This window comes from Nicotiana tomentosiformis, chromosome 5, assembly GCF_000390325.3.
Source record: "Nicotiana tomentosiformis chromosome 5, ASM39032v3, whole genome shotgun sequence".
Lineage (NCBI taxonomy): Eukaryota > Viridiplantae > Streptophyta > Magnoliopsida > Solanales > Solanaceae > Nicotiana > Nicotiana tomentosiformis.
This window is the reverse complement of record NC_090816.1, coordinates 118468140-118482119: the sequence shown is the minus strand read 5'-3', so window position 1 is coordinate 118482119 and position 13980 is coordinate 118468140. Positions and strand designations below refer to the sequence as shown.

At 38.7% G+C, this 13980-nt stretch overlaps 2 protein-coding genes across 2 annotated transcripts; one reads left to right on the top strand and one right to left on the bottom strand.

The window, feature by feature from the left end:
- The first annotated feature begins 605 nt into the window (after nt 1-605).
- Nucleotides 606-5964, top strand: LOC104087961 (inositol oxygenase 2-like). Its single transcript, XM_009592558.4, has 11 exons — nt 606-747; nt 1141-1276; nt 1375-1456; nt 1551-1755; nt 2200-2259; nt 2359-2411; nt 2531-2653; nt 2745-2814; nt 3196-3274; nt 5643-5724; nt 5797-5964. Exons 1-11 carry the CDS (start codon nt 717-719, stop codon nt 5821-5823), a joined length of 948 nt encoding a protein of 315 aa, XP_009590853.1. The 5' UTR covers nt 606-716; the 3' UTR covers nt 5824-5964.
- A 5761-nt stretch (nt 5965-11725) lies between these two features.
- Nucleotides 11726-13793, bottom strand: LOC104091370 (uncharacterized). The gene has a single exon (XM_070175254.1). The coding sequence runs from the start codon at nt 13702-13704 to the stop codon at nt 12190-12192; it is 1515 nt and encodes a 504-aa protein (XP_070031355.1). The 5' UTR covers nt 13705-13793; the 3' UTR covers nt 11726-12189.
- Between the last annotated feature and the right edge of the window lie 187 nt (nt 13794-13980).

Sequence of the window (13980 nt, the reverse complement as noted above, 5' to 3'; positions counted from 1 at the left end):
TTTATTTACATAATATTTTTATTATTTAGGACTAGCATTGAGATAAGACGATAGTTAAAGATTTGTTAAAACGTATGATCTAACGTGCTCAAACAAATTTGATCATACTTTGATATGATTAAATATTTCTTAATAATATCCGCGCACCACGCGAATATTTATACTAGTGTTCAGTTAATAAGCATTTGTAGGATTAGATAAATAATTTGGAAACAATTTTTTTTAGATAAGATAGAATCAGCATTAACTTCGGAATGTAATCTAGATAGAATTAACTTACCCATGTTTTCAAACAAAATAGAACTATACATTAAACCTTAGCTAATTTTTTTTGGCAACAATCAGGATAAGTAACTAATTTAATCCAGACTCCCACAGTTATTGCACATCCATTAATTTTAGGAGGTGAAGATTTACTTCTTCTATTTTTGTTTTGAACAGTTGTGAAAATATTTAATGGTAAAAACAGAAACTTACGTTGGCAATGACTCAATAATGTATATCTTTATTTTTTATCCACGCAAAGCTGACTCACTTTTCTTTGTATGTTTTTTAGTTCACGACTCCAAGTGTCTTTTTATTACTAGAAAAGGGCTTTCTTTTTTCTCTATAAAAAACAACTTTTTCTCAAAGTTTTTAAACAAGCAAAAGTCAATTCACAGCTTATTATTTCTCTTTGTTTATTTGCTTTGTGTTTTCTTTCTCACAAGTCAAACATGACTCTCCTCGTTGCCCAAACTGAGCATGGTATTATATTTTCTTTTTCTTTTCTCTCTCTCTATGTATTAATTTAACTTTTTGAATTGTTTATCGAGTCGTTATCTTTGTGATTTTACCTTCTGAATGTCAGTTACTACTTTATAACTTGTATTGGACTTTTTGATATGTCTTTTTTTTTCTCATACTCGTTTTGAAAAAAATCTCACCTTTTGATATGTCTTATACCTACTTGTGTTTTCGAAACCGAAATCATAAATTTTCAACATTTTTTTATTATCCATGATATATAAGCACGATTGAACTATTTTTTCGCTAAAAAAACAATTTTATGACTTTTTGATTCAATAAACTGAAAGTTGAATTATCATCCGAGACATTAACTATCTTCATTTTTTTTGTTCTTGATCTTGTTCTAATTAGGAGCAGAAGTTGAGAACAAGAAGGTAACTACAGATGCTGAGGAATTGTTACTTGATGGTGGATTTGTTGTGCCAAAGAATGTTTCAAACGATGGATTTGTTGTTCCTGGCAACAATGCATTTGGCAACTCATTCAGGTAATAATGTTTTATCAATCAAAAAATTAAAATTTATGTATACAAATATTAAAATAAATATCTATGTTTATTCTAACATTAAAAAAATATTGATGCAGGGATTACAATGCAGAAACTGAACGGAAAAAGATCGTGGAGGAACTCTATCGACAGAGCCACATTAACCAAACATATGATTTTGTAAGCATCCAAAAAATACAAAAAAAAAACAACAACTTGGAACAACTTTTGTTTCATGCATATATAATTTTTAATTTTTATTGAATTAAAACAGGTGAAAAAGATGAGAGAAGAGTATGAAAAAGTGAATAGAGTTGAGATGAGCATTTGGGAATGTTGTGAACTTCTGAATGAAGTTGTGGATGACAGTGATCCTGATTTGGATGAACCCCAAATTCAGCATTTGTTGCAAACTGCTGAAGCTATTAGGAAAGATTATCCTAATGAAGATTGGTTGCATTTGACTGCCCTTATTCATGGTTTGTGACTCTTTACTATACCCTAAGGAAATAAAAAGGATTTTAATCTTAATAAAAATTGATATACGCTTATATAACGATTATAGTCCAGTGGTATCAGTGGAGAGTAGAGACGATGCGATTCAATTCTCACTACTCCCTTTTGTCTCCCCCTTCTGCAATCTTCCCTTTCCGTTTCCGAAGGGGAGTTTTGGCGTAACTGGTAAAGTTGCTACCATGTGACGGGAGGTCACGGGTTCGAACTGTGGAAATATCCTTTTGCAGAATGCAGGGTAAGATTGCGTGCAATAAATTCTTGTGGTCCGACCTTTCCCCGGTACATAGCTGGAGCTTAGTGCATCGGGCTGCCTTTTCCCATTGTTTCCAAAAAAAAATTAAAAAATATTTAATTTAAGCAAATTAATGTGCATTTTATGCTGACATTATCTTGCCAAAATATTGTAGATCTTGGCAAAGTTCTTCTGCTTCCAAGCTTTGGGGGGCTTCCTCAGTGGGCTGTTGTTGGTAAGAATATTACTGCACATAATCAAAAATATATTGCTATATTTTTCACATTTATTTGTCAGGTATGTATTAAATTTATTAACCAATTTATTATGATAGGTGACACATTCCCCCTTGGTTGTGCTTTTGATGAATCAAATGTGCTTTATGAGGTCGTTTTCTTCTTCCTTTTTCTTTTCTATTTTTTTCTTGAGTCTTTATTTATTTATTTTTATTATTATTTTCACCTAGAGCTTCATTTTTTCTTACTGCTCAATTGCCAAATCTACAGCAATTTAAGGGAAATCCTGATTACAACAATCCAGCTTACAACACAAAAAATGGAGTTTATTCTGAAGGATGTGGCCTTGATAATGTGGTTATGTCTTGGGGACATGATGACTACATGTATTTGGTAATGCATTTTTCTTTTCCAGAAAATATTATTTAAACTTAATTAAATTAATGAAGAACTATGTGTGATTTACGTATGTTTAATTATGTAGGTTGCTAAGGAAAACAAAACTACTTTGCCTTCAGCTGCATTGTTTATCATCCGATACCATTCCTTCTATCGTAAGTATTTAAAAACAATTGTTTAACCTATTCGTTCTTGAAAAATATTTTATGTAACATCCTTCTTACCTTCATAAGGTAAGGGTAAAGTCTGGGGACATACTATCATCTCCAGATCGAAAACAATCTCTCTATCTTCATAAGGTAGGGGTAAGGTTTGGGGACACACACTACCCTACTCAGATCGAAAACAATCTCTCTACCTTCATAAGGTAGGGGTAAGGTTTGGGGACACACACTACCCTACTCAGATCGAAAACAACATCTCTACCTTTACAAAATAGGGGTAAAGTCTGCGTATACACTACTCTTCTCAGACCCCACTAGGTCTGTTGTTGTCGTCTTCGTCTTTATTACTAATCATGAATCTTTGTTATGTAGCTCTGCACAGGGCAGGGGCATATAAATACTTGATGAATGAGGACGATCATGAAAATCTGAAATGGCTTCATATTTTCAAGTAAGCTTTGTTTTTCCAATCTATATCTATATATAAATATAAAGCAGGGCCCTTAGAAAGTGTCATCTCTTATTGAATATATTTATCTATTTTCTTAGAATTTTAGGGATTTTTTTTCTCTTTTCACACAATAAACTCAATTAATAAATCTAAAAGATTAATTTCCTGAAACGATGCATTAATTTTCTTATTTTGCACCTATTACGTCGCCTCTCTTTCCTCATTATTATGTATCATTACAACTTTTTGTTGAAACTTCTCCTTTTTTTCCCAACCTCCTCCTTTGTTTCGATTTCCTTCCTTGAAACATATGCATTTACTTTCTACCTTTACTCACTTTTATGACTGCTTTTAATTATAGATTATCTTTATTCCTTTCTTCCCGGCCTCCAAATCTTCTTCTACCCATTTTTTTAATTATATCTCACTTTTTGTTAACACCTATAACATTTCTAAGTGGTAAGATCTTTTTCCTACAGGCTTCTCACCTCTTCCCTAAGTTTTACAACCGGTGTAAAGTTTTAAACTTATGCACCAATCGCTAATTACTTGGGCATTTTATGCCGTTCAAACTCCGTTTTACTTCAAATTTGAAAAACGAGAAGGAACATAAATAGGCAGTAAAATCATCAAACAAAAAATGGAAACGGAGGGAGTAGATACTATCGTCGAAGGCGTGAGTTTAGTAGAAAAAGAAAGAAGAGGATTAAGAGGCATGACTTTTGATATATGGAGTAAAAAGATGTTGTGTCTTTTAACGGAAGAGACAGAGCAAAGCCTGCTAACTCATTTATTGATACTGAGTTTAAGATAATCATTTGAATCATACAAGATATATTATTATGAAAGACTTGACACAGAGAAGGGTGAAGTTTTTGTTAACATCATTCATTATGAATAGGACGAGAATAGAGAAGAAGAAGAAGAAGAAGGGAAATGGAGATGTATATTGAATGAATGCGTGTATTTGTATAGAATAGTGCAACAGATTTATTATTTTATTATAAAGGCAAATTTGGAGGAAATTTTTCTTAAGGATGGAGGAATTAGCATGTTAATTAGGGGGAGAGAGAAGAAAATAAATGAAAGAGCCGATAAATCCAAGGGGAAAAGAAAAGAACGAGAAATGAAAGGGAAAAAGACAAGAAGAAAGTACGTACATTTCTTTTTCCATTTTTACCTAATCTTAAACTTTTCGATTTTTATCTTCTTCGTTTTTTTTCAACTTTTAAATTTTTCCCTTTTTCTTATTTTGTTTTGTGGGTTTATTTTCTATTCTCTTTTCTTTATCGTAAATATAAGAAATTTTCAAAAAGGAAAAGGTGTAGAGTGTAGATTTTACATATATATTCCGATGGCCAAAGAACACGCATATATTTTCTTTTCTTTTTTTCCTAATTAGCTATGTTCTTTTTATCTCCCCTTATTTGAAGAATCCCGCTTGGTGAAGATTAAGGATCAGACAAGCGTGTTTAATTTAGAGTAGGTAACTGATATAAGAGAAATGACTTTGTTGAAAAGTTTTTTCTCTTCCTTTTTAAAGAATATCTAAGAATAATAGAAGTAGTTAAATCGCCCTTGACTGAAAAAGCGTTAAGTTTTCAGGACAAAAAAGATAACAAAAATAACTATTTCCAACCATTACTTGAAATGTAGAGACAGTGAGTGAAGTTGAACACTAGGAATCTAGGATTGCCTTGATCGTATATCTTCTATCATAAATGTCTTTAAATCCTCCATATATAGAGACAAATCACATCTCATGCATGTAAACAGTGAATAAAGTAAATAAAATATAATTTCCTTTTTTCCCTTTTAGTAATGAAGAAGTAAAAGAGATTTTTTGTTGGAGAAATCTACTACTTCAATGGAGAAGTGTAATGTCACAATGAATATAGAAATTTCTATTGTGGTTTATAGATTACTTAATTTACAAAAGAAAAAAAATAGCTAATGACAACACAATTTTACTAATTATGAATGACGAAAAAGTTAAATCATATACTATGTGTTTTTATTACTAATTATTGTTTTTTTTTTACCACAATTTTTTTTTTACGATATATGAAGTTATTAAGCATATATCATTGTAGTTTTAATATCATTCTTTTTGTTGACTTCAAATTATTTTTTGTAAAACTGAGCTAACTGTTAAAAATATAAATATGTTCTACCTATTCAACTTATAGAATTAAAATCATAAAGGAAATTTTTAAATCTCAATTATTTATTTTATGACTGCGCAGAGCGCGGCAAATTCACTAGTTGAATATAATATGTAGTTCTACTTGCTTCAGATTTTCTTTTCCTGATTTATGAACTGTTGAGAATGATGTTTGACTGAATATTTGATGTTGGTATTTGACAGCAAATATGATCTGTATAGCAAGAGCAGAGTTTTAATTGATGTGGAGAAAGTGAAACCTTACTACATTTCCCTCATTGAGAAGGTAATTTTTTTTCGTTTCATATAATCTTCTCTTTCTACTTTATTGATACTTGAAAAAACATTTTGATTGCAGTATTTCCCAGCAAAGCTGAAGTGGTGAAATCGGGCAGCTATTGAAAAGCTTTTTGTGGATACAACAAACGAGTTCTAGGAATTGGCTTTGGGGTTTTATTTGGTGCATTCTTTTTTCTTTTTTCTTTTACCTTTTTCTTGGGTGGGGGTGTTCCCTTGTATGAGAGTCATCACAAACTGTCATAAATGGAAAGTTTCTTTGTTGAAAATATATGTCTTCTCTAATTTATAGCTTAGTCTTCTAATTATTCTGCTGTGTGACACAAACTAAATCTCCTCTTTGGAAAAATGCTGTGGAAATCTAAATTCTCGGACTCTTCGCTTTTAGTGTCGCACTCGTGTCAACAGGACGTGGGTGTGAGATAAGTACCGGATTTTGGTCAACAGTATTTGGGAACTTTGACCAAAATCGACGGAGAAATTCGGGACAAATACAATGGTTGTTTGAAATCAAAATAAAAGCTAGGGTGAAATTGAAGAAAATGAAATATCTTGTACATAAAAATTACTATGTTAGTCCTTTTCCTTTTTATCTCTTTCACAGGTTCTCCTCTCGATCAATATTTTCTCCTTCTCGGAATACCTTGTAAGTTTTTCACATAACTTCTCATAATTTAGACATTTTATAACACTACTTTTAGATATTTAAACTATTTTTAGCCGAATCCTCGCACTCATATCCGTACTCTGACTCTTAAAATTTAAATTATGAAGGATCCGACCTCTAAATCTGCACCCATATCGGATGCCCGCACCCGAATCCGAGTAACTTAGGTGGAAATGAGTACAGAGTGCAAGATCCCCAATATAAAATCATCATAATTTGGTAGACTTTAAAAGAAATAGCTATATACAGATGTCCCTGAAATAGTAACATTTTGACACAACTGTTCCAAGAATCATAGTACAACTAGGATCCACATTATATAGACATTTTAAAGAGTTGTGTACACTTTAGAATACCTGAGAAGTCAGAAGAGAATAAGGCCAAGAATAATTAAAAGGAGGTAAAAACCAGATGTAGATTTTCTGACATCTTGCAAGGGAATTCCTACTTCAAAGTGAATCTTGGTATATACTTTTACAGATTTTTATCTCAACTTTTTTATTTGACACAACTTTTGCAGTCATTAAGTCCCATAATTATGATTTGGTTTACTTCTTTTTGTGTTTTAATATTTCCTTCTATTTAGAGATTGAATAATTTTTTTTTGTTTTCCATCCGGTACCCGCATTGAATCCCGAATATATCCGGATTCGGACCGCGTAGGGCTCCATTCGGGGAGGAACAATCCCTACCAAAGATTTTTGGGAGAAATTCAAAAATAGTCAGATTTACAAGTGGTAATTGAAAAATAGCCACAGTTTCAAAAGTAATCGAAATTTAGCCACTTTTCATGTAAAGATAAATCTGAACGAAAACACTGTTCAAAATCTGGAAAATATTCCAACATAATATTCTGGAGTTCCAGTATATTAGTTCCAGTTTAATATACTGGAACTCCAGTATTATATTGGATTATACTAGAACTCCAGCATATTATACTGGAGTTCCAATATATTATGCTGGAGTTCCAGTATATTATATCGGTCCAGCATAATATGTTGGAAGTTCATACACATGTGCTCCAATCTCCAGTATATTATGCTGGAACTTTCCGCGTGTTGGAGTTCCAGCATAATATGCTAGAAGTTCATACACAAGTGCACCAATCTCCAGTATATTATGCCGGACCGGTCCGTGTTGCAGCAAAATAGTAGCTATTTTTCAATGACTTTGCAAACGCTGGCTATTTTTGAATTACCGGTCCGAAAACTGACTAGCCCGTGCTATTTTTACAAGATTTTTCCATACCCAGAGCTCGAACTCAAGACCTGTAGTTAAGGGATGAGCAGCCTCACCCGCTGCACCGTAGATATTGAATAATCACTACAAACGCAAAAACACAGAGTCTCCTTTGGAGTAATAGAAGTAACTCTGAAGCAAAAGAAATAGCAGCTCATTGAATCAGAGCAATGCATTCTTAACTGGCTTGAAAATAAGAAGTAATTTTGTATCGCCAGCTCAAACTAGCGCGAGATTGGTTGCTCATTATCTATTCAAACTCATCGTAAAGACTTTCTTTTTATCAGTAAACTCCTTATAAAGACACATAAACTAAATGAACAAGTTGATGTAGCGAATGAAGCAAACTATAAGCATTAATGTTACAACCCAGATTTTGGAGTTGTAATTTCGGCCAAGAACTGGTGAGAAAGGATCCTTCTGATGGTCTGACGTAGAGACGTCTACTCGGGCAACTTGGGCTTTTTAATTTTAAGCATATATAAGGGGGGTATAGGTGATGAAAAGCTCCGACCTACCTCCCCCATACGTGTTGCCACCAAGCCGTATAGAACGAGCTGCCTTGGGGGCGAACCCCAAGGGCCTGCCTAGATGACTCAAGGGAGTGTCAAAGGCATCCATGCGAGTTTGGGAACTCGTATGGGCTGCGCAACGCCTTAGGGCCTGCGTTGGGCATCAAGTAGGCAGTGGAGGTTGCTATCGTGGAACGGCCAGCCCCGCGGGCTGCCGAGTGTTGGAAAGAGACCTCCACGCCGATTGGATACTTGACGCACCTGTCATAGGGGCATCACGTGTCGACTTGTGAGCATGGCTTTGGTTCAACCATGCAAGCAAGGGTCTGTTGGCCTAAAGGTGCAGGTGTGGGCGACACTGCACCACTTCGGAATGGAAGCGTGCTGCGAGAGGGCTATGTATGGGCATGGCACGAAAGAGGCGCATGACAATGGCCAAGGACTAAAGGTTGCCTTACTCGGGCGTGGCACGAGCTAGTCGCGGACGCACTAGACGAGTGTCAAGCTTGAGGATTGGGTTGTGCACGCGAGAGCGATGCTCAGTCTTTGGCGAAGGACAAGACATGTCCTAAGCCAAATCCCCAGGGCGCGCAAGGATTTGTGATCCTAAGGTGGAGCGCCACGACATGTCTAGGGCCAAGGGCCTAGGCATCTTACGGGCGGCACAAGTCGGGGCGAGGCCCCGACCTACAGGCACAGGATCGTGCTTGGGAAATCCTGGGACGGATAGAAAGGCTGGCCCGCGGCACGAATGGGGAGTCCGCGGGCGCCGCACGGGCGAAGCAGGTGCCGCTACCCAATGTAAGGAAATGGGCCCGTGACACTTGGTATCAGAGCAGAAATAGAATCACTCTAATACGACTTGTTATCAGAACAGAAACAAAATCATTCTGATACGACATGGTATTAGTTGATTGAGGCCATACTTTGCCATGGCACAATGTCAAAGCAAAGGGTGGATATGGCTACTGCATTTTGGATGTCAGTGCCGAGATCACGTCAAAGCAGAGATTGATGTTCATATGCCACCAAAGATTGAGAACCAGATACTAATGGTCGACGAAGGAAATGGGTGATTCCATTGTCTTTCGTCAGTCTAAGGTGCTACTGAATGAGGTGATATGCCGATGAGTCGGATGGCCAAGAGAATGCCATGTTTGCCAGGTCGTGCAACCATATTACGAAGAGTAGGCCATGGACTATAAACTGGGGCATGATCTTAGCGGAGATCTTGCCAAGGATGCGGGCAACGCATCAAGCTGAGTGTCTTTCCTTCGGGAAAAGACTTTGGATTGCCTGAGAGCATTGCCAAGGTGAGGAAAAGAATTTGAAAGCATAGCAAAACAAGCGGAATGGGACGAGTTCCCATGTCTAGACGTGGTCATCATTCTGGAAAGGGGTATGTCGAATCATCGGGGACCGGGAGTGTCCAAGTGCGGTGCACACCGAACCGGGAAGCCGTGCTAGCAGGACCAAGAGAGTACCTGTCTAAAGGGCGAGTATTGAAGTACTACCGGGAGCATTGGCTACTTGCTGAGGAAGTGACGGACGGAAGACACAGAACTTTGTTCGGAAAGGCAGCGACGCTATGACTTTGGGAATGAAGTACTCACCGAGGGGTCGTCTCAAGAGTTGGCCGAATGCCAAGTGAGACGACAGGGCTAAAATGTATCCTCCACATTGAGTGTGGGAGGATCCCGCCTATGCAAGAGGCATAAGGGCGAAGTCATGAGTCTGGGAGCGAACACATCTTCAAGGTTGGGGGCAAAGAGAGCCACGGGAGCAGAATGCTACGTGAGCTATGCCAGGGGCGTTTGAAGGTCAAGTAAGCGATGGAGCTACTTGGACCGCGCCAAGGAAGGCGTCATAATGCTACGGGAGCGAAAGGCTACGGGAGCCATGCCAGTGAGGGCATCTTGAGGGCTACGGAAGCGGATACTACGGGAGCGACGTCGAAATAGCACATTGAGGTGCTAACCTGTGAAGGAAAGCTTCAGACGGACATGAAGACCGTGAGGGTCATGGTGTGATTTGACTAGTGTGAGTCAATCACAAAGTTAGACACCAGAGGGTGCAAGTGCGGAGGCACTTTCCAAGTGAACACCGAATGGAGGTGAAGTGCAGAGGCACGCTTGGAAGATACTTGGGAGGAGGAGTGCATGGGGCACGACTCCTTTTTGAGAAAGGACTTTGAGGAAGTCCAACCCACCGGACTAAGGGAGCTGGAATGGGCATACCTGAGGGGGCAGACTCCGGGATGTCTTGAACCATTATGTGTCATCGGGACGATGACATTATGAGTGTGGGAGGATGTTACAACCCAGATTTTGGAGTTGTAATTTCGGCCAAGAACTGGTGAGAAAGGGTCCTTCTGATGGTCTGACGTAGAGACGTCTACTCGGGCAACTTGGGCTTTTTAATTTTAAGCATATATAAGGGGGGTATAGGTGATGAAAAGCTCCGACCTGCCTCCCCCATACGTGCTGCCACCAAGCCGTATAGAACGAGCTGCCTTGGGGGCGAACCCCAAGGGCCTGCCTAGATGACTCAAGGGAGTGTCAAAGGCATCCATGCGAGTTTGGGAACTCGTATGGGCTGCGCAACGCCTTAGGGCCTACGTTGGGCATCAAGTAGGCAGTGGAGGCTGCTATCGTGGAACGGCCAGCCCCGCGGGCTGCCGAGTGTTGGAAAGAGACCTCCACGCCGATTGGATACTTGACGCACCTGTCATAGGGGCATCATGTGTCGACTTGTGAGCATGGCTTTGGTTCAGCCATGCAAGCAAGGGTCTGTTGGCCTAAAGGTGCAGGTGTGGGCGACACTGCACCACTTCGGAATGAAAGCGTGCTGCGAGAGGGCTATGTATGGGCATGGCACGAAAGAGGCGCATGACAATGGCCAAGGACTAAAGGTTGCCTTACTCGGGCGTGGCACAAGCTAGTCGCGGACGCACTAGACGAGTGTCAAGCTTGAGGATTGGGCTGTGCACGCGAGAGCGATGCTCAGTCTTTGGCGAAGGACAAGACATGTCCTAAGCCAAGTCCCCAGGGCGCGCAAGGATTTGTGATCCTAAGGTGGAGCGCCACGACATGTCTAGGGCCAAGGGCCTAGGCATCTTACGGGCGGCACAAGTCGGGGCGAGGCCCCGACCTACAGGCACAGGATCATGCTTGGGAAATCCTGGGACGGATAGAAAGGCTGGCCCGCGGCACGAATGGGGAGTCCGCGGGCGCCGCACGGGCGAAGCAGGTGCCGCTACCCAATGTAAGGAAATGGGCCCGTGACATTAAGCTACATTAGTCTTACTTAGTTGAACTGCTCTTTCAGTTGATACCAGTTTTGGACTAAAGTTAAATTAAAATTTGGACAGTGTTGAGGTTTTTTTGCTTACCTCCTTCCACCCTTGATACTCTCGGTCCACCGGTGTTAGAAGTGATTGAGCTTCTCCTTAATGCTATTTTTTTGTTTTCTCGTTCCATTTCGATAACTTACAGAAATTAGTTGGTAACATGTGTTTCCTCTCATACTACTTCAAACCAACAACCCACAGCATGATAAGGCCAATATAGCTCTAAGCTTTAAAATAGACATTTGTTGTTGATATTCATCACAAAGAACATAACTTGATTACCAACACAATTCCGGTTTTAGCTAAGAAATGCATACTTAACTAACAGCAACTCCATTTAAGAACATATATGAGTGTCAATAACGCCATCCAGTTAATTGATTCTCAGGACACCTTCCGATGCATTGTCACCTTGTAGAACCTCTTTTCACTCCAAAATTGGATTCATCAGCTTCCAGATCTATGTCACATCTCCGTCTATCAAGGAAAATTGTTCATCAAATTATGACACTAGATCCGCCAGGACAACAATCCTTGGAGTAGCATTGATTAGAAATGCTGATATCGTTGCAATAAATCGTACAATCTCCTACAACAATCCTTAGAGTAGCATTGATTAGAAATGCTGATATCGTTGCAATAAATAGTACAATCTCCTCTTCTCAATCCAAAAAAGGGTCATAACAATTATCGTGCACGAACAATAATGCGTTCTATATGGTCACTAACGATCCCTGCGACAACCTCAGGAGAAAACCCACTCATCATATCATCCCTTGCCCGCCTACCTTTGGCCTTAGCTTCCTCATGATTTCTCATTACATGCCTCATTAGCATTTGCAGCTTATCGACACAAGGTTCAGCCCACAAATGCCCTTTAAACGGCCCTTCTCTGACTTCACTCATTCTATCCACAGGCAACTGGTAGCTATTCTCTTCTGTCATGAATTCAATTGGCCCAGACCAATTTGTAGCAATCACTGGCAATTCCATTGCCATTGCCTCCACAATAGGCCTACCCCAACCTTCACCTCTAGACGGCAATACAAACGCATCAGCAGCCTTATATAGCCTAGGCATATCAACCTGAGCTATGTGTTCATCGATTACATATACTCGAGCCCAACCATCTTTCGGTTCTTCCAAATCCGAATCCTCCACATATTCAACAATCTTGTTTCTAAAATCTCCATCAGAATGATACGGATTCGTTAACAGATACAAAGCAACATTATCACCTCCAGAAAACTCCGTCAAATAAGACCTCAACAAAACATCCCATCCTTTTCTATACTCCCACTTAAAAATACTCAAGAAAACAAACTGCTTCCCCAAATTTAATCCAGTTAAAGATGACCCCATCACTAAATTCCCTATTGACACAAGTTCTAGTGGCTCATACTTTAATGGATAAAAAAACTCAAGATCAACAGGCTGAACAATCTTGACAATTTTCAATGGATCAACCCCACTTTGAGTAAAAGTTTTCACATGAAAATCAGTAGGAACCCAAACAAAATCCAAGAGATTGCACCTTTTCACATGTTCAGCATTAACTCTATCAGTCTCAAACATAGTCCTACCAATTACAGCCTTAAAATGACCACTATAACCTATTGGTGGGCATGGAATTGTATCAAAAAGTGGAGGATACCAAGCACCAGGTTCGCTATGACAAACCACAACAGTCTCATTTAACCTACATTCTGTTTGGTGAAGCTCAATAGCTAAATTTCTCATTTCTAAAGGTAAACCCTCCCAAAATTCAAGATTTTCAAGATCCCCATGTTGTTCAATTTTCAACTTAAAGATAGAATCTTTTTTCAGTGAGTGTTCATTTAAAGCTAAAATGTAAGACCAAGCTTCTGAACTGTACCCACCCCCTGAAAGAAATGGAGCCATCCACAGGACACAATATGGGGTTGTGTGAATTGGGTTTTTTGAGGTTTGTTTTTGGGTGTTTAAGGTTGTTGGGTGAAGTAAAGTTAGGAGCTTTTTAAGGAAATTGGTATGTGGTGAGAGGGTTAATCTGAGGATGAGTTTTTTGTGGTAATCTGTTTTGCTAATACTGAATGAAATTGCTAAAAGGAGTACCAAGGTTGATAACAGATAAAAGGGTTTGAGTTTTGTGGTGAAGGGAAGAGTCCGGTCAGGTGGCGGCGGCAGGCGGTGGCCGGAATCTGGTGTTTCGGCTGAATCCATAATCAGAATGGAGGCTTTTCTTATTTGGATCTTAATTTAGTTTGAAGATTACAGAGACTTCTCCAACTTGATGGATTTAAAGATATTATTATGCGCGAAATACCAATATAACATCCGTTTTAGGCAACTTAATTGAAGGAATAGTAAATGAAAATATTAAAATAAATCACGTAGATTAATCTTTGAGCTAAACTTTAATCTTGAATTTGTTATTAGAAAAATTAAATTACGATGGATGTCTACTCTTACTGAATGATCTTCGTCTTAAATGCTTAA